Genomic DNA, 23,050 nt, shown 5'->3' with positions numbered 1-23,050 from the left:
CCTATTCACAATTGCCTTCTTCTACACTATCATTTATTAATGCAACCTCTTTGCTTCCTGAACCAAGTCCTTTGAATGAGGAAATTGCTAAACAAAACTTGGTCCATTGTACCTTTGCCTCATGGTAAGGTTCCCATTGGGTGAAAAAGGGTGTACAAGATCAAGTACAAGGCATCAAGGAAGGTAGAAAAATTCAAAACTAGGCTTGTGGCCAAGGGCTTGAATCAGAGAGAATGTGTGGATTATGTGGATACTTTCTCTCTAGTGGCTAAAATCAATACAGTTCGACTTGTTTTAGCTTTGGTTGACATGTTTGATAGGCTTTTATGGCAGATGTATATTTTTAATGTGTTTCTTCAAGGTGACTTGTATGAAGAAGTATATATGTAGTTTCTAGAAGGCTTTTGTAGTCAGGGGGAGAACATGGTGTGTAGACTACAAAAGTCATTGTATGGGCTAAAAAAGCTTCTAGGCAATGAAATTAGAAGCTATCAGAAGTATTGTTGGCAACAGGATATAAACAGATTAAACATGACTATTCAATGTTTACAAAACAACAAGGGAGCAAGATAGTAATAATGCTGGTGTATGTGGACGATCTACTCATCACAGGGAATGATGAAGTGCTGATTGGAGAGCTTAAACAACTGCTGCATCAAAGTTTCAAGATGAATGATTTGGGGGAGATGAAATATTTTTTTTTGGAACTTGAGGTATTAAGATCAAAAAATGGTATAATAATTAATCAAAGTATGCCCTTAAATTAATAAGGGATATTGGCTAGGTGGAGCTAAGGTGGATTCAACACCACTTGAGCAGAATACAAGGTTGACATCCGTTGAGAATGATTCAAGTTCAGTAGAGAAAGTAAATGGTGATATCCTAGAGGACAAAAGTGTTTTTCAGAAGCTAGTGGGCAAACTTATATATTTGACTAATACCAGACGTACATAGCTTGTTTTGTTCAGTGCTTAAGCCAGTTTATGCATCAGCTGAAGAAAATGCATATGGAAGGAGCACTACGTGTGGTGAGATATTTGAAAAAGAATCCACGTCCGGGGATCTTGTTGTCAGCCTCAAATAAATGTGAACTTGTAGCATACAATGACTCTGACTGGGTAACTTATCTCATGTCTAGAAAGTCTATCACTGGTTTTTTGTGTCAAATTAGGGAATTCCTTGGTTTCTTGGAAGGCGAAGAAGCAGGGAACAGTGGCAAGATCCTCAGCTGAAGCTGAGTATAGAAGTCTAGCAGCAACTGCAACTAAAGTAACTTGGATACATGGGCTTCTAACTGAACTAGGAGTGAGATTGACACAGCCTGCAACAATTTATTGTGACAGTAAGCCAGCTCCTCAGATTGTTTCTAATCCGGTTTTTCACGAGCATACTAAACACATCGAGATCAATTGTCACTTTGTAAGGGAAAAGATTCAAAGTGGGCTTGTCAAAACAAAGTATTTATCAACAAGAGAACAACAAGCAGATATTTTGACTAAGCAGCTGGGAGTTAGACAGCATGAATATTTGTTGTCCAAGTTGGGGATAAAATATGTTTTTTACCCTCCAACTTGAGGGGGAGTGTTGTAACCGTTGATCAGTTAATTTGTTATTAGGTAACGGTTGTTAGTTTTACTGTTTATTAGTTAGTTGATTTATGTAGAATAGGCGACAGTCTGCTTGTATATATATGTATACATGTATTTTATATGTGGATAAGGCTGAATGAAAAAGTATTAAAATTGTTCAAAGTATCTCTTTCCCTTACTCTCAACATTTATTAGGACGTTCTTGTCGCAATTATATATGGCTTCTCAAATGGTTCGGAGGCTTAAATACATGGCGCCTTATGTTTAATACGGTGGAATGGCGTGCTATTTCGAATGCTGTGGACATGCGTTTCACCTAACTATAAAAGGAGGATACGGTGAATCCTCTCATTTTCTTTGGTTGTTTTCCCATTGTTAAATTGTCTCTGATTTTTCATTTATTCTTGTTGTCATGACATCAAGGAAGAGCATTGTGAAGGCTGTGAAGGATAGAGGAGAGAATAAAAATTAACAGTTGGTGATCGACGAATGGTGGTACCTTCGAATGCACAACTTGTCATCTTAATGCCAAAAATTTGTTATTGACTCGGGGCATATTATGAGAGAATTATGAGTTCGAATTTAGTATCTCCTCCAATTCATTTTGTATGATCCACAATGAAGATGACAATGAGAGGAATCTGGTGTGGTTTTACCTTCTTTTTAGAGGTTGGGATTCATTTTCCCTTCATAGCTTTTTGAGTGAAGTATTGTATTATTATTGGATAACATCGGATGAATTGGTGGCTTCTTGATAGATCCTCATATGTTATTTTATTTTTAATTAGGAGAAGAAATGGATGTCCTCGATCAGGGATAGATTCAGAAATATTTTTTTAGGATGAATACATATATATTAGTAAAATAAATTTTTCATATGGTTAAACTTCAATGTGGACACCAATAATAAAATCAACAACTAATATAAAAATTAGATTTCAAAGTAGACACGTATCCTCCTTAGGCAAACCTCGCATCCGCTATTGTCCTCTATTGACTTGTTGGCTCGTATCTATCATGTGGAAAATGCACAAACAACTGTGTGAAAGCCTTTATGATGTTCGTTAGTTTCTTCTCTTTTATGTGGAAAAGCTCTTCCTTTAAACAACTATTCCGGTTGAAGAAGCAGGCTGATACTTTCATGGAATATGAGTGGACAAGTTATCATGTTACGAACTTTTGGATTTTGGTAAGTGACTACCATTGATTGGAAACATGAACAAAAAGAAGAAATTGCTTAATAGTTTGAATACGATGCTTAATGTGATCACTAATTACAATGTTTTAGTCCTCCCTTAAGTATGCTTTCAAGTGAAAATGATGGTGATTTGGACTAGCTCTTGATAGCATAGAGATGACGGAGCGAAAAGCAGTTGCTGCGATTCTTGACTTGATTTGGCCCCTCTTTGGGATAGGCCTTGTGCCGCTTGAACTCCTGCCAATTGCACTGGTTTCAACACCTTTCACTTTGTTGTCCATGGCGCACACTGGCATATTCTTTGAACAGCTACTGCTTAGAATTTCTATGAATAAAGATTGCAAAATGGTGATCTACTTGCTTAGGTTGACAGTATATAAAGCCCAGCAATATCTCATCAGAATACAAGGGGTAAGGATTTGAATACAATGGATGAGGGAATAAGCATAGAAGTTGACCTTCGGGAATTGGTGGAAGCCAGGCGACATGCCAGCCAATTTGTGAGGCTGTAAAAGATTCCTTGTGACCCAACTTGAGACAGTAGCAATTCCTGGTATCATTTGGTGGCTGTCTGAATTAGTTGTTTGGTTGATAATTAATACCAAATCTGCCTTGCTAATAAACACATGTGGTTTCAAAGATATCTAGGAGCTCTGCTATGAATCATGGTGCTGGTTTCTGGTATTCTTTTTAGTGGATAAGTCGAAGGTAAGTTGGGGAAATGTCTGAATTATTATAGAGGTATGATTCGGTGTTCTGTTCTAAATCCATTTTGACCGACAGATTTACTTGTTTAAATGCAATTTGCCTAAATTTTCTGAAGCACGCATTGTATGGATGAATATTTAATGCTTGTTCATGTATTATGTAATGTCATATAGCCAACAGGTGAAGCCACCTTCTTATATAATATGTCTACTTGGTTCGGCGTTACATGGCAAAATAGTTGATTAATTTTATCCATGTAGAATGCCATATACTGTATGAAGGCCTAATCGGTGTATTAGGCTGCTACTTATTCTGTACTATGCATGCTTTCTAGGTAGCCTCTGACCAAAATATAGCATTTTTTTATATTTGATTAATTCGGTGCTTGTCTTACAGTCTGATATATAATATTGTTATTAAATAAAAGGGTTAATTACAAAGATTATCACTTATGTTTGTGTTTTGTCGACTTTTAGTCACTAATTTCAAAAAAATACTTTTGTTTTTATTTAATTAAGATATGGTTACTTTCATTTTTTATGTAATTAAAATGTGGTCACTACGGATTAACTGTTATTAACAAGTGAAATAATATGTGACGTGATAGTTGGTATAATCACACATTTGGTCTCTGGTATTTACATATTCTCTTAATTTTGTCATACTTTTAAATAAATGTTAACATAAAATATATAGTTTTAAATGAAAAAATAAAAATATTTTTTTTAAATTAAATTAATAATAAAATATATTTAATAAATTAATATAAAAATATTTTAAGTTAATATATATATATATATATATATATATATATATATACAATATTATGAATTTAAGTATTTAAGTATTTATATACTAAAATAGAAAATATATATACCATGTTGTCTATTTTATACCAAGCAATGGTCTTGGTTTAATGATTGGATACTTGTTTAGTTTCCTAAGTGACCAATGTTTGAATCTTTTTTTACCCCAATTTGCTTTCATTTGTTTTCTTTTAACTAGAGGGTGACACACATAACTATTTGATGAGTAGAAATAAATATATTAAATTAAAATAAATTTAGTTTTCCACCGAATGGTGACACATGACATGACATCGCATCCTTCCATTAGAGAATTAAATTAAATTTTAATTTATTAAAAATATGACTAATGTAAATAACAGATATCAAATGTGTGATTTTATCAAAATATTTAATTATTGTTAATGTCATTTAACTCGGGTAACCACATCTTAATTAAATAAAAATGAAAGTGATCATATCCTTTTTTTTGAAATCAGTGACCAAAAGTAAACAAAATACAAATATAAGTGATCATCCATATAATAAACCCTAAATAAGAACAATGGGGAAGAAATTTTCTAAAAAAACATTGGGTGAAATATCTAATGATATTTTCTAAGAGCGCAATGACAATGTTGAAAGAGATGATGTTTGTGTTAGAAATAAGATTAGTAGTTAATTTGTTACTAGTTAAGCCTTAGTTTGTTAGATTGTTTTACATGATTTGTTGGTTGTTTGGGCTATATAAGTCATACTTTTGTATTAGATGAAATACATATTTTATCCATCGTTCAATAACAAAACTCCTCCGTCTCTCTTTACGTTTTCCCCTCCTCCATTTGGTAACTCCGATCACAATGCCACCCTTCTCACATGGTATCATTGGCTAAAAAATCCTGACGATGTTTTATTCCTTCCGTTGTTGCGTCGTTGATTGACGATTGGATTCCTTTCTCTCATACCATTGCTATTCCACTATCGTTGTTGTTACTCCAAAGTTTGTAGATACTGCTGATCTCCAGTTTCGTTCTTGCGCTCCAGTTGTCACGTTGTTGATGGTGCTTCCTTAGCCATCGAGAGTCCTTAATCGCTTTATTTTCCTATGTTGTTGTTTCTACCTCATCGGTTCTGAGTGTTTTAGATTGATTTTGTTGTTGTTTCAACCTCATCACCTTTGTTTGTTTCTTCTATTCTGATTCAGCGTCGATCGAGTTTCTCTCTTGCGATTGATTTATCTGCTACCGTGTCAACGATTGATTCCTGTCATTGATTTTGCGTAGATTTTCTTCCATTCGTTATGGATTCCACACCGGTATTTTGTTTTTCTCTCTTCTCTTGTGGTTGTATGTTGCGCTTCAGTGTATATTGGTGGCTTAGTTAAATACTGTTGTTTTCTTCATCCATGATTTTCGTCAATCTAATATTACCGTTCTGTTCTATCGAAATGCTTGTTGCCTCTCCCGTGATTTGCATTTGTTTCATTTTATTTGGTTCGTTGATGATTTATTCTCATACTGTTTGACAAAATGCCTGAGTGAGACTTGGTCTATAATCTGGTGAGATCAAAATCATCATCGTTACTGTTGTCTTCATGATTTGTTTTTTCTTAGAGAAATCTGGTGAGATCTAAACTTTTTTGTTCTTGATACTCGTTTGGCACTGATTTGAGTTGGTTATCATGCTTTGGTATGATTTTTTTGGTCATGGTTGATTTGGGATGCATTGTTCATCACTAGTGTTGATTGTTGACATGTGTTGTTATTCATATTGCTGCGACAAGTTGTTGTTGATTTGGTTATAAACTGATGTTGTTGAATGTTGGCCACGAGCACTACATGGTTTTAGTTGGTTGTTCGGTTAAATTCAATTTGTAATTCTTTGGTATTGGTTTGCTTCTTCCACAAGATGAACCTGACATTTAATGAATCAACGTTCAAGTGATCATGGTAGAAAATACCTAGGGAGGGTTAACTGTTTAACAATCTTTTCCCTCCTTAACCAGGCAAAATAGAATGTTTTCTTGCCCAAGAGCGGATTTAGATTGCATTCGAAAGTTCGAAGCTTAATGGTCTTGCTTCCACAAAAAAGAAAGTCCCAATAAATGAGAAGAAAATATCTGGGAAGAGTTAAGTGTTTAGCTTTCTTGCCCAAGAGAGACTTCAGATTATACCCGGGAGCTCAAAGTTTAATGGCCTTGCCTCCACCAAAAAGAAAGTCCCAATAAATTAGAAGAACAGATCTGGTGAAGGAAAAATGTTTAAAAATGTATTGTTGAAGAAGAAGCTGTGAACCAGCTCACTATAGTATTCAATTAAGTGGAGAAGAATAGCATTTTAGCTTATTAAATAAGGGTTAAGAAGCAAAGTGAATGAAGAAAGAAAGAAGACACCACTTTTTCTTTAGAATTTCATGCTAACAGAGTTCAAGAACATTAAGAACTGAAGAAGCAGGGAGAATCTTAGAAATAAGATTGATAGTTAATTTCTTAGTAGTTAGGCCTTAGTTTATTAGGTCGTTTTATATGATTTGTTGGTTATTTAATCTATATAAGTCATACTTTGTATTATGTGAAATACATATTTTATCCACTATTTAATAACAAAACTTATGTCGTCTCTTTCTTTACGTGTTCTCCTCCTCCATTTGTTAACTTTGGCCACCATGCCACCCTTCTCACAGTTTGTTGATAGGTTATAATGGATGCATGTGGTTCATTTATTTTAATTTAGGGTAAGGAATTATAGTTGGTGATAGATTGATTGTTAATTTGTTTATAAATATTTTGTGTAATTTTTATTGATCACGGTTGGAAGGTTTTATAGTGACTCATAGTGTTGGTGTCAAATGTATAGATATAATAGATATTCATGGGTCAGCAGGTTGTATAGATACAGTCACGTAGAGGTGATTTAATTTTGATAGGTTATATAAACTTGTTAGAGGTCATGTCAATAATCGCGATTTTTTGAGATATTGATCTTTGAGATCCCTCTTTTGATGATTTTTTCTTTATGCCTTTGGGAGTTTATTGTAAATATATACTTAACCAAGTCTTTGATTGTTTGCATGGTTAAACAAATGAGTGCATTAAAAGTTCAAGGTTGTTGTACTGCACCATTTGCTATAGAATCAGTTAGGAACGATTTAGAAACAATTAGAAAAGTTAGTTAAGATTCAGAAAACCAAGAACTCATTAAGAGATGATAGACTTGAGGAAAGAGAATTGGCACTTTCTAATTACTTTATTGATAAGATATGTGTAGAAGTGAGGTGGACCGAAAAACTGAGCCAATCATTAAACTGATTCTAAAGTAGCCTTGAGTATCATTAAAACTTATTCTAAAGTAGCCTTGAGTTGGATCTTATCAATAACTGTTAGACCTTGAAAATGGTGAAACTATTGAAAATCAAAGTTTGGTACCGAATGGTGCATGGTCAGAAGTCAAAGTTTGGCACCGAATGGTGCATGGTCTGATTTTCACCATTCACGGCAGTTTTTGTTGAATATTGGGTATGGGAAAATTACAAATTTATTCCCTATATTTTAGGGTATTTACAAGATTAATCCTTAAGCTTCAACTATAAATACTCTAACCCATTTAGCTTCAAAATCATCCAAATCATTTATTTCTTCCAATACTAAAGAGTTTAGAGAGTTTTCTTGTGAATTGTGAGTGTTTTGTAAACACTTGTAAATTTTTTCTCTTTAGTAAAAGATTTACAGCAGTCTGGAGACGTAGGCATAATTGACCGAACTCCGTTATCAATTTCGGGTATTATTTTTCCGTTTTTATTTAGCATTCTCACTAATCTGATTATAGGGAAATTACTCGTTTAATTTCCCAATAACTTGTATCAGAGCTTTTGGTGGTGAATTTTGTCAGTTTTTTCTGTGAGGTTACTATTCACGTGATTAGTAAATTTCATGAATAGTAAAATTTGGCTGGCGATACGAATTTGTCGACGAAGATGTTCTAATACATAGTGGTTCACAAGAATTGTCACAAACAATCCAAAAGAAGCCAGATTCGAGTGAGAGTGATGGCTGCAGACGAAGGGAATGTGAAAATTGAGAAGTTCGATCGTGCGAACTTTGACTTTTAAAAGATGTAGATTGAAGATTTTCTGTACCAGAAAAAACTATATCAACCTCTCTCAGGAAAGCAACCAGAGGGTATGAAAGATGAAGACTGGGCTCTTCTCGATAGACAAGCCCTTAGAGTTATCCGACTGACGTTATCTTGCAATGTTGCTTTCAACATAGTAAAGCAAAAGACCACGGCGGGTCTTATGACGGCTCTCTCCAGTATGTATGAGAAGCCATCGGCCTCAAACAAAGTTCACTTGATGAGGTGATTATTCAATTTGCGGATGGCGGATGGGGCATCAGTGGCTCAACACCTAAATTAACTCAACAAAATCACAACTGAGTTGAGTTTTATGGAAATTGAATTCGATGATGAAGTTTGAGTTTTAATTCTCTTATCATCTCTACCAGACAGTTGGAATGCTACTGTTACAGCAGTCAGCAGCTCGTCGGGAAATAGTAAATTAAAATTCGACTATGTTCAGGATCTGGTATTGAGTGAAGAAATTCGACGGAGAGAATCGGGTGAAGCATCAAGCTCCTCAGACTTGCACACAGAGTCTAGAGGGAGAACTTCAGAAAAAATCCAAATCGTGGAAGATCGAAATCTATAAGTGGAAAATCAAGAATGGGAAAGAAATATTTTAACTGCTATAATTGTGGCAAGAATGATCACTTTAAATGAGATTAACGAGCACCGAAGAAAGATACCGACGCACAGGAATTTACCAACGTAATATAGGAAACAGGTGATGTCATGATTTTAAGCGCAACATTCCGACTGGATCATGTATCTTGGATTCAGGGGCATCTTTCCACTCCACACCATGCCAAGAAATCATAGAGAACTATGTCAGTGGTGATTTTGGGAAGCTTTATCTAGCTGATGATGAAACCTTGAAGATCGTCGAAAAAGAAGACATCCGATTAAAGTTGCCAAACCAGACCACCTGGAAGCTGAAAAGAGAGACATATTCCTGGTCTCAAAAGAAATTTGATTTCCGTTGGACAGCTTGATGGAGAATGATATTGTACAACCTTTTCAAGTTGTGAATGGAAGATTACCAAAGGAGCACTCGTCCTTGCTCGTGATAAGAATACTGATACTCTCTATGTAACCTCACATTTGGAGAATATCATTGCACTAGCAGATGCTGATGGAAAATCAAACATATGGCACCAAAGGCTTGGCCATATGAGCGATAAAGGGATTAAGACACTTTTGTCAAAAGGGAAGCTGCTGGATCTAAATAATATAGATGTCGGACTATGTGAGGATTGCATCTTTGGCAAACAAAAGAAAGTCAGTTTTGCAAAGATTGGCAAGACACCCAAGGCTGAAAAGTTAGAGTTGGTTCATACTGATGTATGAGGACTATCTCCAGTTCTATCTCTTATAGGCTCACTATATTATGTCACCTTCATTGATGATTCTATAAGGAAGGTGTGGGTTTATTTTCTGAAGAAGAAATCAGAAATTTTTGATACATTCAGAAAATTGAAGGCCATGGTGGAAAATGAGACTGATTTGAAAGTCAAGCGGTTGAGGTATGATAATGGAGGAGAGTATAGAAATAGTAGATTCAGAGAATTTTGCGCAAACAATGGGATCAAGATGGAGACAACAGTTCCCACGACACCGCAGTGGAATAGCGTAGCAGAGCGCATGAACAAAACTCTAAATGAATGTGCCAGAAGCATGAGAATACATGACGGCTTGCCCAAAATGCTATGGGCTGAAGCTATCAACACTACAGGTTACCTGATCAACCATGGACCCTCAGTTTCCTTGGATGGTGGAATATCAGAGGAAGTTTGGAGAATAAAAGAAATACACTTAAGAGTATTTGGTTGTATTTCTTATGTACACATAAATTCTGCTAAAAGAAGTAAACTTGATGCTAAGTCCAACAAATGTGTCTTTACTGGTTATGGTGGTGATGAGTTTGGTTACCGTTTTTGGGACTATGAAAATCGAAAGATCATCAGAAGCAGAGATGTTATTTTTAATGAGAATGTGATGTACAAAAATAGGTCAACCATTGAATCAAGTAACTCTAATACTGAAGCTGAAACAAAGGAATTTGCTGAGTTTGAGGAGATTTCTGGAAATTATGTTCAGATCAGTCCTGAAGCAGTTCAAGAAGAACCATGCACACTAGAACTGAGACACTTCTCCAGAATTCCTAAACCAACCCAGCGTTATTCGCCTTGTTTGCACTGCTTGTTGTTGACTGACAATGGTGAACCAGAGTGCAACAATGAAGCAATGCAGGTGGAGGATTCAGTCAAGTGTGAGTCTTCCATGAAAGATGAGATGGACTCGCTTATGTCAAATCAGACGTGAGAATTAGTTGAATTATCACAAGGCAAGAAAGCGCTCCATAATAAGTGGGTTTACAGGATCAAAGAAGAGCAAGATGGGAGCAAACGCTACAAAGCAAGATTGATTGTCAAAGGTTTTCAGCAAAAAGAATGTATTGACTACAATGAAATTTTCTCTCTAGTCGTGAAGCTGTCTACAATTAGACTGGTGTTGAAAATTGTAGCTACAGAGAATCTACATCTTGAGCAGTTAGATGTAAAGACAACTTTTCTTCATGGTGATTTGGAGGAAGAAATCTATATGAGACATCCAGAAGACTTCATAGAGGAAGACAAGAAAAACCTGGTATACAAGTTGAAGAAGAGCTTGTATGGTTTAAAACAAGCTCCTAGATAGTGGTACAAGAAGTTTGATAGCTTCATGGGTAGCAATAGTTCTACCAGATGCAAAGCAGATCATTGTTGCTACATCAAAAAGTTCAACAACAGCTTCATTATTTTATTGTTGTACGTTGATGACATACTTGTTGCAGGCTTAGACATGCAAGAGATTATAAACTTGAAGTAAAAATTATCGAAGCAGTTTACAATGAAAGATCTTGGCGCTGCAAATCAGATTCTTGGGATGAGGATTAATAGAGACACAAAGTCGGGGACTTTGATGTTATTGCAGGCTGAGTACATCAACAAAGTACTCTCCAGGTTCAACATGCAAGATGTTAAACTAGTAAATACACCTTTAGGTGTTCATTTTAGACTCTCCAAAGAACAGTCACCAATGACGGAGGAAGAACGTGCACACATGGTGAAGGTATCGTATGCCTCAGTAATTGGAAGTCTTATGTATGCCATGGTTTGTACTATACCATATATTGCTCAAGCAGTGGGAGCTGTTAGCAGACACATGAATAATCTGGGCAAGGTACACTGGGAAGCAGTCAAATAGATCCTCAGATATCTGCGGGGTATCAGAAACAAAGCACTTTATTTCAAAGGTGGAGATACGATACTGACAGGCTATGTAGATGCTGACTTAGCCGGAAATGTTGACATCAGAAAAAACACTACAGGATATGTCTATACTCTAGGAGGTACCGCAGTAAGTTGGGTTTCTCAACTATAGAAGATAGTTGCTCTCTCCACAACTGAAGCAGAATATGTCGTTGTTACGGAAGCCAACAAGGAGATGGTTTGACTCCAAAGTTTCTTGGAAGAGTTAAGCAAGAAATAAGAAAATAATGTCTTGTATTGCGGCAGACAAAGTGCTATCCATCTAGTGAAGAATCCGTCTTTTCATTCCAGGACGAAGCACATACAATTGTAATATCATTTTATCCAGTCTCTTCTGGAAGATGGGATTTTGAAACTTGAAAAGATCAGTATAGCTCAAAATCCGGCATACATGTTAACAAAGACGGTGACTACGGACAAACTGAAGTTGTGTTCAGCTTTAGTTAGCATGCTAGGGTAACAAGACCAGAAATGTTGTTGCATTGATCGAGGTGTGAAGACATATTAAAATCAATCTTCAACTGGGAGATTGTTGAAAATCAAAGTTTGGCACCGAATGGTGAATGGTCAGAAGTCAAAGTTTGGCACCGAATGGTGCATGGTCTAATTTCCACCATTCACGGCAGTTTTTGTTGAATATTGGGTATGAGAAAATTGCAAATTTAGTCTTTGTACTTTAGGGTATTTACAAGATTAGTCCTTAAGCTTCAACTATAAATACTCTAACCCATTTAGCTTCAAAATCATTTCTTTCTCCCAATACTAAAGAGTTTAGAGAGTTTTCTTGTGCGTTTCGAGTGTTTTGTAAACACCTATAAATTTTCTCTCTTTAGTAGATATGCAACAGACTGGAGACGTAGACGTAATTGGTCGAACTCTGTTATCAATTTCGAGTATTATTTTTTCCCTTTTATTTCGCATTCTCATTAATTTGGTTATAGGGAAATTACTCGTTTAATTTCCCAACAGGAGCCTTTTTGAAGAAATTGATTAATTGATAATTAAAATTGTGAGAGTTCAGTTTGTTTATGCTCCAAAAATGATAAACGTCACGGAGGGTGACCTTGCAAAAGCGGGACTTAGTAGACATGTATTATTCATAGCATGGTGGTAATGGATATTGTACATACATGAACTAAAGTAAAGATGAACGAGAAGAAAATTGCTTATTAATCTTAATACAATGCTTAATTTGATCACTAATTACAATGTTTTAGTCCTCTGTGCCGCTTGAACTCCTCTTAAATGATGGTGATTTGGAGTGGCTCTTGATAGCATGGAGATGACGGAGTGAAATGCAGTCTCTGCGATTCTCGACTTGATTTGGCCCCTCTTTGGAATAGGCCTTGTGCCGCTTGAACTCCTGCCAACTGCACTGGTTTCAACACCGTTTACTTTGTTTTCCATGATGCACACTAAGAACTATGAATGAAGACTGCAAAATGGCTGATCGACTTGCTTAGGTTGACAGTATATAAAGCACAGCAATATCTCATCAGAATACAAGGGGTAAGGATTTGAATACAATGGATGAGGGAATAAGTATAGAAGTTGACCTTTGGGAATTGGTGGGAGCTGGGCGACATGCCAGCCAATCTGTGAGGCTGTAAAAGATACCTTGTGACCCAACTTTGAGATAGTAACAATTGCTGGTAATATTTGGTGGTGGCTGTCTGCCTTGCTATTAAACACGTGTGGGTTTGAAAAATATCTAGGAGCTCTGCTATGAATCATGGTGCTCGTTTCTGTTTGTCTTTTTTAGGGTATAAGTCGAAGGTATGTTGGGGAAACGTCTGAATTATTGTGTAGGTATGATTCAGTGTTCTGTTCTAAAATCTGAATCCATTTTCACCGACAGATTTACTTGTTTATATGCAATTTGCCCAGGTTTTCTTAAGCACGCATTTGCAAGGATGAATATTGAATGTTTGTGCATGTATTTTGGTAATGTCATATAGCCAACCGGTGAAGCCACGTTGTTATAATATGTCTACTTGGTTGGGCGTCACATGAACAAAGCATTTGATTAATTTTTAACCAGGTAGCAGTCTGATGTAGATAATTGTTAGTAAATCACAACAATGGGTTAAAATATATAGGGTCAGCAGAACTCGACTCGAAAAATCAATAATTTTTATTCAAGAAAACTTTTTTGAATTAACTTTGAGTTGTAATTTCATAAATTTGAATAAAAAAAATTCAAATTCAAACCGAGTTGTAAAATACAACTCGAATAACTCAAAATTTTTAGTAATTAGTAGATTGATTTTCAAATTTTAGTTAAGCCCCTTATCATTAATATACATTATATATAAAAAAATGAAGAAATACACCTATATTATTTATGGTTATAAAAAACCATTTAAATTGAAATAAAAAATATCATAATATTATAAATATTTATAATTAAATTAAACAAAGATTCAAAAATTCAACTTTAACTTGAATTTTATAAACTCGACTCGATTCGGAAAAAAATTTCAAGTCTACTTCAAATTATTTTTCAAATTATAAAATAAAACTCCTTAACTCGAAAAGTTTTTAATTCGACTTCATCGAACGCTCACACCTAAAAGTATCTACTGATATTTTAATAGTTTGCCTTCATTTCTAATCTATTCATATATAATCTGTAAATATCTAATTATTTGGTTTGCACCATTTTGTTAGTTGCCAAAGTTTACTGTTTCAGTTCCGTTTGTAAGATAATAAGCATTATAGCATGCTGTTCAGTGTATCATTTAAAAATTAAAACCGATAATAAATCGTTCGCTAATTTGTATAATTCTTTATCTCTATAAGTAGGTAAAAGAGAAGAATGAAAATGAGATGATTCCATCCTCCTCTAGCTCTTAATCGAAAGATTTTAGAGATCATTATGATTATCTAAAGAGAGTACGTCCTTACTGAAGATTTACACAATATCTTTCGGCACCTTTCACAAGCCCGGTAGTGGCAGGCGAAGTTGGGTCTTAAAAGTTATGTTCGCATTAGAAAGAGTTGAGATTTTACATAAAAGGTCTACTCGGCCATTCAGCAAGGCTTCATGTGCCACACCACTCAGTTATCATCAGTGTCATGGCGAGACCATGTTTCGAAGAGTGAAAAAGCAAGTAATGGTCCTAGAAAAGATGGCTGTGGTGGAGGCTTACTGAAGGCTACCATAGGCTCATTCTGCTCGTTACCGATGAACCCACCTTTCTTCGACCCATTTTCATCCGATTTCCTCGGTGTCGAAGTAGCCACAGTTCCTGCTTCCAATCATACGCTATATAAAAGTTTCTGCTTACAAAAATTTAGGCAAAACAAAACAAAGAGATTTAAAAGGGACATACCCCATGATCCAGCCGTAGGGCAGACTTTTTTGAATTTGTATTTTGCAGGCAAAAGTGCAGCACTTCCACCACGCATGTAGATTTTTATGTTGATGAGGTTGTCTAGGGGGGGACGAACACAACACACAACAAAGAATGAAACTTAGACATGTTTAAAGATTTGCAATTGAAAACTAATGCGAAAAGCAAAGATTAGGCAGAAAGATGTCACCAGAGACTACCTAGGATTTTATGTTATGTTAAGAGACATTCGAGAAAAACAAATTATCAACAAAAATATATATATCCGCCACTCGTCCTGAATGTCACATACATCGTTAACATTGATCACACAATCAAAGCGGTTCAAGAAAACCAAGAAACTGCTCACATCAAAGCAGCAAATTCTTAAGATCAGGCTGCAGATTCATACTAAAAAACTTACACAGATCTTCTAAATGATAAAAGCAGTCGGGAATTAAGAGTTGTACCTGGAAAAGTGACTGGTTGTTGTTCCTCTGGAGCAATAAAAAAACCTGAAACAGGGCAAACAACGTTGTTGAGTTCTCTGATTGATATTGGGAAACAGGGGGAAGTGTCGAGAATTTTCTCAGTTATTGATTTCTGAATGCTTATGTGTTCTGGATCTTTCAATGGCACGTTCTGGGCCATTTTATGTAATAAGATGTCCGGTGTATACGTGGAATCACATACGTCCTCATTTTCAATGCAGTTACAGGTGGGAGGCAGCTGCGGTTGTAGTCATTTTGATATTAATACACTAATACTATTGAATTTTTATATAAAATTATTATTTAAATTGTTTCTGATTTATATAGTATCTTATTTTTCATAGTTAGTATATGTATCTATATACATGAATGAACTATGTAAGTATTAACATGATTTATCTTTGAGAAGATATTATTTTTAGATCATTATGATATATATCTCGTTACATATTATATCAAATTTAGGGCTAATATTATCGTACATAGATAAAATATGTTGAATTAACGACATATGACATTTCTATTATTTACATTTTTGTCCTTTTAATTTCATTCCTTTAATTTCCCCTTTTATTTTTCTGTGTTTTTATTTCTGGCTTTTAATTTCAGTCCTTTAATTTATACCCTTTACTTTTCCTTTATTTTATTTTAGTCCTTATGCCTATTTTTTCTGTTTTGTGTTGTTTATATATTTTATGCTTATTTTAATGATTTTCATTTTTATTCCCTATTTAATGATTTTTCTTAATTACATTTTTGTCCATTGTGATTTATATATATGTGTGTGTGTAATAGATTACATATATAATATAGTTTATTTCATGTTTATTAATATATGTTTAATATACACATGCTTTATACGTAGGTTATTATTTACGTGTGTATACGTGTACAAATAGATTTTGGAAAATCAAATACCAAATAAAGGTAGAAACAATGGAGTTATTTAGAGCCGAACCTAGGATCATGGAAGCATATGCGCGCCTAACCACTGACAGGCACCATATTTGTGTCATGGTTTACACAATACTTATATTAGGGTGTGCAAAAATATCTGATCCCAATTATCTGATCCGAATATCAGAAAATCTGATCCGATTTTTTTCGGATAATTCTGATTAGATATCGTATAATCGGATCGGATCAAAAATTCCCAATTTCGGATTATCTGAAAATCCGAAAAATAAATGGACCTTTAGCCCTTGGCCCAATAGCTGAGACATTTTCAAGCCTTACACTGTTATTATGGGCCATTAATCACCTTATTTAATATTTTTTGCTGTAAATCTTATTTATAAACTCATAAACACTGCAGTGAAACGAAGGGTCCTCATGGATCAAATTTTTTGTTCGAAATTTCATCTAATTTAGACAGCAAACAAGGGAATTTTATCTGCTATAAATTATTAATATTACATATTATTTTAATAATAAATATATACGAATAATATAATATGCAATCTTATTTATAAAGATTTCTAAATAATTTTTAATAATTATTTAAGTATTTATTATTAAAATAATATATCTATAATAGCTTATACAGACAGTATTCCTCGCTCTCTCTGTTTCAAATACATGCATATACACATACTATCTGGATTTTCTAATTTAAATTTTAAAATTTAAACATAGAAAGAGGAAGCTAAATTGCATATTTTTCTTCATTTAAATTAGATCTTTTAAACTTGAAAAAAAAGTTAGATTTTTTAAGTGATATGTTCGGATCGGATATTCGGATATCGATCCGAAAATTCGGTTATCCGATTTTTTTGAATCTGATTCGGATCATTATTTTAACTATCCGAAATTTCAGATATCTAAATTTTTTAATCGGATCATATTTGATATCGATTTTGCACCCCTACTTTGTATAGTTTAGTTAAAGCTACGCCATGATATGGAACCATTTCAACGCTGGAAATGGACAGAGCAAATTTTGGATATTTTAATTACCTAATTTTAAAATATTATTAGAAAAAAATATAAATATTTAAATTAAGAAAAGAATAGAATACTTTTTTTGGATACATTTAAATTAAGATAAAAATAAAAAATAAAGATAAGAATAACACATATTTTTTGAATTTAGATAAAATAAAATATATTTAATAATTTAAGATACAAACAAAATATATTTTAAAGTTGAGTTCTATTAAAATAAAGAAAAATACTTTTAAAGGATAAGATAAAAAATAAAATATATTATTTAAGTTAATATTAAACTAAAATATATTTTTAAGTTAAAGATAAAGATTAAATATTTAAAAAAAAATTAATATGTGAATTTAATTTAATATTTGAATTTAAATTAAGATGTATATTAAGAATTTAAAATACAAAATATAAAAAGTTGGAAACAAAGTTATCCACCTGGCTGAACTGTTTGGTGTTTGATACCTTGATCATGGGTTCCAGGTTCGAACCTCTCTTATCCCTTTATTTTTTTACGGGTCATAAACTTTATTAGAATATGTTGCAAAGCCATTCCAATCCTGGGTTTTGGCGTGACGGTAAAGTTTCGTGAAATCTCTCCTATTTTCTTGGGTTCGATTCCCTATTAGCAACTTAAATATTATTGAAGTCGTTTTGACACCAATTAAGGGGAAACGTGTCACCTTTTGATAGGGTTTTAAATATATTAAAATAAAATTTTATTAAATGATGATAAGTGTCATCATTTGATTTGGAGAATAAATTTATTTAAATTAGTGTTAAATTGATAAAATATATAAAATTGAGGACTAAATGTATAAACATATCAATTTTATTAACAATCACGTCACTATTTCTGTCAAATATTAAACAAGTGGTTTGATTAAATACAATTAAATAATCACGTGGTCTAATTGATAAAACTAAAAAATTAATAAAAAAAATAAAAGGGCTAAATAATTAAGTGATCAATGATAAAATTTACCCTAATTAGTAAATATGGATCTTTACTCCGAATCAACCACATAATTAATTTAAAGGTAGTGTTTTTATTGTTTTAAAGTATTAAGAGAAGGGTGGTCTTAGTATAATTAGATATCATATCTCGATATTTTAAAATAATTTAAATACCCTATTTAGTGAAACCGAAAAATTATAGTCACGTTTAAATTTAACTAAGATAAAAAGAAAAAAAAAAGAAACATTCTTCTATTTAATTTTACAGAGGAAAAGTCGTTTAATGCAAATTAAAGACTTTGATTCGACACTTTTAAATAATTGAGCATTTTTTATTTTTTCTAAATTGATTGCTAATAAAAATTAATTGGTTAATTTTCTCATTTTCCTTGGTTTTATTAAATGTTTATTTTTTAATTTTATTTTGAAGGAAAATGATATTTCAATGTTTCAGTTGGAGAGAAATAGTTGTCTTAATCCACGATTGGGAAGTTTTTTCTCCTCGTTTGGAAACGATGGAATATCGTCCCTTTCTACTTAGAACTATTGGCTCAATAAAATGATTTTTCGTAAATGTGGAATTCTTTAGGAGAAAAATACGACATTTCATCGTCCCAGCTGATGAGAAAAATAATTGTTCCAATTCACGTTTGGAGGTTCTTTCTCTTCAATTGGAAATGATGAAATATTGTCCTTTTTTTTTATAATTCTTGGATTAATAAAATGTTTGTTTACGAAATAGGATCTTTAACTAAACTAATGACAAATTTGCAATATTTTTCCATTATAAATACAATGAATTAATCGATTAGATACAAGTTTTGGGCGCTTTGAGTGTGTTCATCCTTCAGTACACGTAATCGACTCTGAATCATTTTCAAATTAATTTTTTAGTTAAACGCAAATCATTTTTGTTTTTTAAAATATTTTTTCCTAAAATTCTTTTAAAAGACGTCTTTATGTATTCGAATTTTCTAATCCAAAGGTCGATGATGACTCCAAATCAATTTGTTTTTCTAATATTAAACTTTATCCCTACACTTTTTTAAAATTTTAAGTCTTGTTTACCAAGAAAATCATGGTTAGCTAGAGTACCACATAACCTGTTTTTTCCTCTTTTACATCTTTATATTGAAATCTAAAATTTGTATAGATATTGAAAAATCAAAAGCATTTAAGCACTGGTGTAGTTTATCAAGAAATTCCCATCTCATCTCATATAAATGCGACAAAGAACATTAATTCCACACTTTACAACACGATAAAACGATCTACCAAAAATAGCATTGCACTTAAAATCCATTCAATGATTCAATCTTTCTTCTTTTGCGTAGTTTCTTGGCTTTCATATTTTTTGGCCTATGTTGGAAGTGTGAAATTAAAAGTGTTCAAAATTTTACCCTTAAAATTCTTGTTTTTTTTGCTGCACTCAATTGTCGGCAGATACGTGTTGGTTAAATACTATTTAAATGTATGTATCAAGACGCTATTTAATTAGACAATAATTAAAAGTAGCTTAAATACTATTTTCAATTATTTAGGACAATGAATATCTAAATAACACGAACAAAAATAAAAAGTGTAGAATGCTATTTTCAATTATTTTAAAGGAATTAAAAATAATTTTAAATATTTTTTGTTCATGTTCTAAATAACATGTATAATCACTATTTTTACCACAACAGCAGTCCCTCCACGTTGCAGCTCCACCCGACGGTTCTAGCAGCTTCCAGAGGAACACCAGTTGTCCTCCACGTCGACAACTCCACCACAACAGTATTCCAGCAGCTTCCAGCAACAACAACTGTTCCCCCTCCATCCAATACCTTACAGCAAGCAACCCATCTGTCCCTCCACATTCCAATAGCTTCCTGCAGCTCCACCCGTGGCCTCCTGAGCACCGTCCACGTCCCAACTTCTTCATCAACAAATCATAAAACAACAATAAATACTAGATTTTTATTTTTTTACACATGTAATATGGGTTATAAAAACCCAACTAAAAAGGAGAATGGATCATCTCCCCCTCTTCCCCCGATTCTAGGCTAAAAACAATCAGTGCAACAGGGCTTCCATTCTCCCCAATTCTATTTTGGAAATCAATACAAATAGAAATGTTGTTATCTTCCATAATTTTTTTTGTTTGTTTTTTTAGTTTTATATTTTATTAAAAAAATAGTACGATAAGTTAAATAAATAAAAAACAATAGGATTGGATTTACCTCGTTGTTGGTCCTTGGTCGGAGTTCTCTTCCGTCGTCGGTCGGAACGCTAGGGTAGGCCGTCGTTGGAGCCTGGGTTTTTTATATGGCCGGCCGAATAAGTTGGGTGGAAGTTTGTGTGGTCTGCTGCGTGAAAAAGAGAAGAAGAAGATGAGTTTTAAGTTTGTAAAATTTTTGGGTTATTCACACAAAGGCTCCCTCATTTTAATACCCCTTTGTACTCTGGCATCTGTTTTTAGGGGAAAACTACACTTCAGTCCTCATATCTATGTTGCATTTTCACATATTGGTCACTAGATAGTCTAATTCAGTTTTAGGGGTAAATCATGCTAAGGTCACTAGACCTTTAATGTGTTATTATATTTTAGTCATTTAAAATAGGGAAAATCACGAAATAATCCCTCCAATTTATGCACATATTTACACTTTAGTCCCATGATTTCTCCTTTTTTATTATTTCGAAATTAGCTGCTATATTTTTATTTTCTTTTATTTTGGTCACTATTTTTATTATAATCTAATCACTGTTATTTTTATTATTTCTTTTGATCTCCATGCTTATTATATTTTAGTCATTTTAATTCTATCTTTTAATCCTCTGATATATTTTATTTTAGTCATTTACTTTATATTTTACTTTATGTCATTTACTTTTTATTTATTTAATTTCAGTTCTTTAATTTCATTATTTTAATTTTCTATTTTTACTTTACATTTTTAATACTTTAATTTTAGTCTTTTAACTATTGCACTTTATTTTTTTGTTCATTTCATTTTAGTCACATGAATATTTATGAACTCATAAGCATAAATTGACTGATTTCATAGTTTAATAAAATGATAATATTTATTTATTTCTAAATATTAAGAAATGAATGTCTTAAAGTAACTAGATGTCATATTCTGATATTTTAAAATAAATAAATACCCTATTTATAAAACCTGAAAAATCAAATATAACTATTTTAGTCGAATCAAATTATTTTAATCTCAAATCATTATATTGAGTTCTCGGGATGAAATATCATATTCTTATTATTTCAGTTGGAAAGAGAAATATTTTTCCTAAAGATATTTAGGGATTAGTTTCTCTTCAATTGGAAATATTGGAATATTTTATATTTTTCCTTAGAATTATGCGATTGAATCTGAAATAATAGGATCGTAATTTAAATTTATATTTGAATTCTTAGACTTCCATTACTAGAGACAATTTATAATCGACGGGTACAAATTTTGGGCGTTGTGGGGGTACTAATCTTTCCCCAAGCGTAACCGACCCCGAATCCCTTTTTATTACTAAAAACAATGAATTTCTGGTTATACGCAGACTGATTTATCCTTTAAAGGATGTTTTCTTAAAAACTATTTTAAAAGATGATTTTTAGGTATTCGACCTACTTAACCCTAAAAGCTCGATGGCAACTCCAAAACGTTTCATTGAAAACCATTTATTCACTTGCTTTTCTGCCAAGAAGAAACATTCGTACCCGGGTGAAAATCGGTTACGACGACTCCGCTGGGGACATGAGCTGGTCAAGCCTTAAATCGATTATGTTGTCTCAATAGTTAGAAATTAAGAATTCATTTTTATTTAATTTATGATTCTTTTGATTTCTTTCAATTTTTTACTATATCATTGTATATTAATTTTTATATTGATTTCTTTTGTTTGCATTACATAAACATAAGCTCTATACTCGAGCTCTTTTCCCTTTTAAGTGGGAGTGAAAGCGACGTCTTCGTGAGAATTTATTCTCCGTGTCAGAACTATAAAGTAGCTTTTGGGGTTTATATATCCTATGTATTCATAAGGATTTATTCTCCGTGTCATGCATAGGGAAATGTTCCCTCTCGAATTGAACTCGGTCTGCTTAAGCCTATAATGGGTGAGGATTGAGGGTCTGGCAGGCCCGAGGGGGCACTGACAAGGATAATTCGAGTACATTTACTTCTAGAACCAAACCTCATATAGAGAATGTAGCATGCCTACATCTCTAGAGCCATGCAGATACCTTAAGAGAACTATAAATTATGTGGTTAGGGTTTTATTTTCCTCTGTGTGTTTTATTAACTATATTTTATGGTTTATTTATCAGTTGAATTTAATCTTTTCATATTTCACTAACACACATTTCTTCTCTTTGATTATTATTTTTGCTAACATATTTTCCTTATCCTGTTGCTTTACTTTGTGCATAAACATGTTGTTAATACCCGGGTTATTTATCCAATTTAGAAAGCTTTTAAAATGACAACGCCACACGAAGGGGTAGATATTTTTATTCGCTTTGACACATTATGAAGTTGTGAGTTCTATGAAAGTTGTTCTTGGAAAATTACCTTGGAATTAACATATGTTTCGTACATGTCATGTCATGTCATAAAAGGTATTGTTTCCCTA

At 33.1% G+C, this 23,050-nt stretch overlaps 1 protein-coding gene across 1 annotated transcript; it reads right to left on the bottom strand.

Annotated features, from left to right (window-relative positions):
• Positions 1-14,683: 14,683 nt before the first annotated feature.
• LOC120214263 lies at positions 14,684-15,692 on the bottom strand. The gene is made up of 3 exons (XM_039212208.1): positions 15,512-15,692; positions 15,042-15,143; positions 14,684-14,957 (listed from the first exon to the last, which is right to left on the bottom strand). The coding sequence occupies exons 1-3, from the start codon at positions 15,690-15,692 to the stop codon at positions 14,767-14,769; spliced, it is 474 nt and encodes a 157-aa protein (XP_039068139.1). The 3' UTR covers positions 14,684-14,766.
• Positions 15,693-23,050: the final 7,358 nt, after the last annotated feature.

Source organism: Hibiscus syriacus, unplaced genomic scaffold (assembly GCF_006381635.1).
Source record: "Hibiscus syriacus cultivar Baekdansim isolate YM2019G1 unplaced genomic scaffold, ASM638163v2 tig00110057_pilon, whole genome shotgun sequence".
NCBI classification, from domain to species: domain Eukaryota; kingdom Viridiplantae; phylum Streptophyta; class Magnoliopsida; order Malvales; family Malvaceae; genus Hibiscus; species Hibiscus syriacus.
Note: the sequence above shows the minus strand (reverse complement) of the source record. Positions and strands in the feature narration are given on the sequence as shown.

Excerpts from the sequence above, each read along its gene's own strand:
- LOC120214263 (XM_039212208.1), bottom strand. The coding sequence starts at position 15,692 with ATGGCCCAGAACGTGCCATTGAAAGATCCAGAACACATAAGCATTCAG. Across the intron at positions 15,144-15,511 it reads ACAACCAGTCACTTTTCCAG|ACAACCTCATCAACATAAAA; the intron begins GTACAACTCTTA and ends GTCCCCCCCTAG. Across the intron at positions 14,958-15,041 it reads CCCTACGGCTGGATCATGGG|GAACTGTGGCTACTTCGACA; the intron begins GTATGTCCCTTT and ends GATTGGAAGCAG.